Source organism: Pteropus vampyrus, unplaced genomic scaffold (genome assembly GCF_000151845.1).
Source record: "Pteropus vampyrus isolate Shadow unplaced genomic scaffold, Pvam_2.0 Scaffold1000001592, whole genome shotgun sequence".
NCBI classification, from domain to species: domain Eukaryota; kingdom Metazoa; phylum Chordata; class Mammalia; order Chiroptera; family Pteropodidae; genus Pteropus; species Pteropus vampyrus.
Genome location: NW_011915994.1, coordinates 1 through 3,178, shown reverse-complemented (window position 1 = coordinate 3,178; position 3,178 = coordinate 1). Strand labels below are relative to the sequence as shown.

The following is a 3,178-nucleotide window of genomic DNA, read 5'->3' as shown; positions in this document are numbered from 1 at the left end:
CCCACTCGAGATGGGGCTGGGACCCTCTAGCAAAGGAGGGCTGGACCGGGCGCCCCCTCCCGCAGGCGACGTGAGCCGGGGGAGGGGAGGCAGGGAGCAAGGCGGGGCCTGCACGGGACCCGCGGCCAGGATCTGGGCAGCTGGCCGGCCACCTCACCTTGCGGGCAGCGATGCGCGGCTGGGCCATGTCCTGGATGAGGGCGACGAGCAGCTGCTGAGCCCTGCACAAAGGACAGCCCACTCCGCTGCCAGGGCTGAAGGAGGGGTGGCCCCCCTGGCGCCCTGAACACCTGCCCTGCCCACAGCGGCTCCCACCCTGCACCACTGCAGTTCCCGGGGCGTTTAAACACGCGCGGAGCCTCAGCTGGACTTCTGAGGTGACAGGGTGTGGGCCTGCCCCTGCTGAGCTGAGCTCCAGGGGACGCAGATTTGGCGAAGCCCAAGAGGCGCCGGGCAAGACGCCACGGCTGATCCAGGCCACAGTTCTCAGCGGGGGCGGGAACACTGTCCCTGTCCCAGGACTGAGGGCTCCCCAAGCTGGCGCCGAGCTCCGGTGTGACTGGTCACCCTGCCTCCGGAGGACGCTGCCCTGTCTGGAGACACTCTGGGCTGTCGCAGCCGGGGGCGGGGGGACAGGGGTGCTGCCCCACTGTGCTCAGGACAGCTCCCGACAGAGGGGGCCAGCCCCAAATGCCAAGGGCGCTGAGGTCGGGGAACTCTGGTCCCGAGTGCTCCTGAACGATCTAGAACTGAGGTCCCCATCTTTCCGCAAACTCGCCTGAGCGATGCAATTGGTGGGTGGCGTCCTGGGGATTCCACGTGTTTGGGGCCCCAGGAGGGGTCCTCCGTGCTGAGCAGGGCCCGGGGAGGTCACCCCGGCAGGTCCCGGCAGGTCCCGCCCGCTCCGGGAGGCGTGGCAACCCGGGACAGCACTCACTGTGAGTAGTTGGGGACGGTGCCGTGCTCCACGTCCTTCGTGCTGTACGGGCCGACGCGGTGGGCGTGCCAGCAGCCTTGGCCCTGGCACAGGGTGTCGGTGACATGCAGGATGTCACTGCAGTGCACCTGCAGCTCCCCCTCCGCCCGCCCCTCCATGGCCAGGTTGACCCGGATGTAGAAAGAGTCCCCCGAGGTAGCCACTTTGGCCTCCAGGTCCTGGACCAGCTTCTTATAACCTGATCAAGGACAAGAGAACAGATAAGCCCGGGCAGTGATCCCACTGAGGAAGGATCTGGAACGGGAAAGGAGGAGAGAAAGAATGAGCCCCTGCCCCATGGTCTCTGGAGCCACTGGTGCGGGGTCAGTGGGTGGGAGGTCCCCAGCTGCCTCATGGGCCTCCGCAGATTCAGGGCACAGCCTGCTCTGGACAGGCCACGGAGCTGATATTGGCATGGCCAGGGGCCCACAGAGATGGCTGGGCAAGACTCAAGAGGCGCCCTCGCTGGAGGGGTGTGTACCCTCCACGTTGACCTTCACGGACAGGCAGCAGAAGCCGTTCACCCTCATGAGAAGTCCCACAGCGTGCTCCAGGGTCGCGCCCTCCAGCACAGCCTTGAAGGAGGGCGCTGTCGCCTCGTAATCCACCTGCGGGCAGATCAGAAGGGTTGGCTTCTGTCCACCAGGATTCTGCGGCCGAAGTCCCGGTGCAGCGTGCACCCCACAGTAGAACCCGCGCGCCCATCAGGGCCTTTGCCACACGCCCCGTGTCAGGACACCTTAATTCAGCTCCTGAAAGCTGCACACATTCCCACGGCAAGAGTCAGCCGCCAACTGTTCCCAACACACCACGTACCAAGATCACCGCTGAGGACCGTCAAAATGGGCCTCATTCTAGAGCATTCTAGAACATTCTAGATCAGGATTTCTCAGCCTGGAGACTCCTGACATTTAGGGCCAGGCTGTCCTGGGCTTCTCAGCCTCCACCCACCAGATGCCATGCAACCCCGGCCCACCCCGGCCCCAGCTGTTTGTTCCCTGTGTTGCTCTAAGTTTAGGGAAGTATGTAGTTTTATACCGAGAGGAAAATAAAAATGTGCTTTTAGCAGTTACATTTAAATTGTCCCCATTTGGGATCAGGACCATCTCCCCAAGCGTCTTTAAGAGACTGTGACTTCACATGAGCCCATCGCTTGGAATCTGGACAGGACGCCGGCTGTCTGAAACGCGGTGAAGGGCTTCCGTGCCGTGTGGAGTGGAGGACAGATGATGATGCTTTTATCAGGAGCTCGATTTGAGATCGTTGGAGGCAGGAGGACGTGGCTTGGCACGTGGACAGCCGTTCAGAGAAGCCCATGGGGTCACAGGGCTGCTGACCAAAGGGCCCGGCCTCCCTCCCGCCCCACAGCCACCTCACCCCCCGGCAGAAATGGGGCAAGTCTCAGGAAGGGGGTGACGCCTGTTTTGTAAACTTTTTACTATTTTTAAAAAGCTTGAAGTTCAACAGTTCTGCTTTTAGGCTATATCGAAGTCACCTTCTGGCCTCTGCATTCACTTCATAACTAGTTAAGTTGGACATTTATGTTTTCTGCAGTTTAATGAATACTTCAGGACAAAAATTTTAAAAGATGCCCTCAATGGTCAACGTGGTGAATTTTGTCATATTTTCTCACACACACATGCATGCACACACATGTACACACACACAGTGCCAAGAAGAGCACCCCTGTTACAGAACAAAACAAATCAAACAAGCCCCCACATCTCACTCTCAGGATCTGGGTGCCCGGACGTAAGGCCATCTCGTCTGCCGCCGAGCCAGGGGTGACCCGGTGGATGAAGATGCCCGTGAGGTTCCCGCCGATGACACTTATCTGCTCCAGCAACGCATCCCCCTGGAAGGCCAGCACCGTGACCTGGCTCAGGATCTTCCGGGCCGGCCTCCGCCGCACCGGGGCAGTGCTGCAGGGAGGGAGGTGACGGAGCTCGTGTGTGGCCCAGAGCAGGCGGTCCGGCCAGGCCGTCGCCCCACTGGGGCCCCTCACGCTTCAGCATTCTGCAATTCTCCACCCCCACCCCCGCCATGACCCCAGCCTCAAAAAGGCTGTCGCCTCCCAGCAGGACGGGACACGGTCCTCCCTCTGCAGCTGCTGGGCCTGGCCACGCCCTCTGCTCACCTGGACTGAGAGGCAGAGGCCGCCGGAGACTGGTCCGCAGCTGTTCGATGACTCATGAAGCTCTA

The 3,178-nt window shown here is 61.4% G+C and overlaps 1 protein-coding gene across 1 annotated transcript; it reads right to left on the bottom strand.

Annotated features, from left to right (window-relative positions):
- Positions 1–23: 23 nt before the first annotated feature.
- Positions 24–3,172, bottom strand: LOC105311185 (caspase recruitment domain-containing protein 14-like; the record flags this gene model as incomplete). Its single annotated transcript, XM_011387206.2, has 5 exons — positions 3,114–3,172; positions 2,706–2,898; positions 1,458–1,584; positions 938–1,175; positions 24–221 (listed from the first exon to the last, which is right to left on the bottom strand). Coding segments are annotated over exons 1-5 (812 nt in total), but the record flags the coding sequence as incomplete, so codon positions are not given.
- Positions 3,173–3,178: the final 6 nt, after the last annotated feature.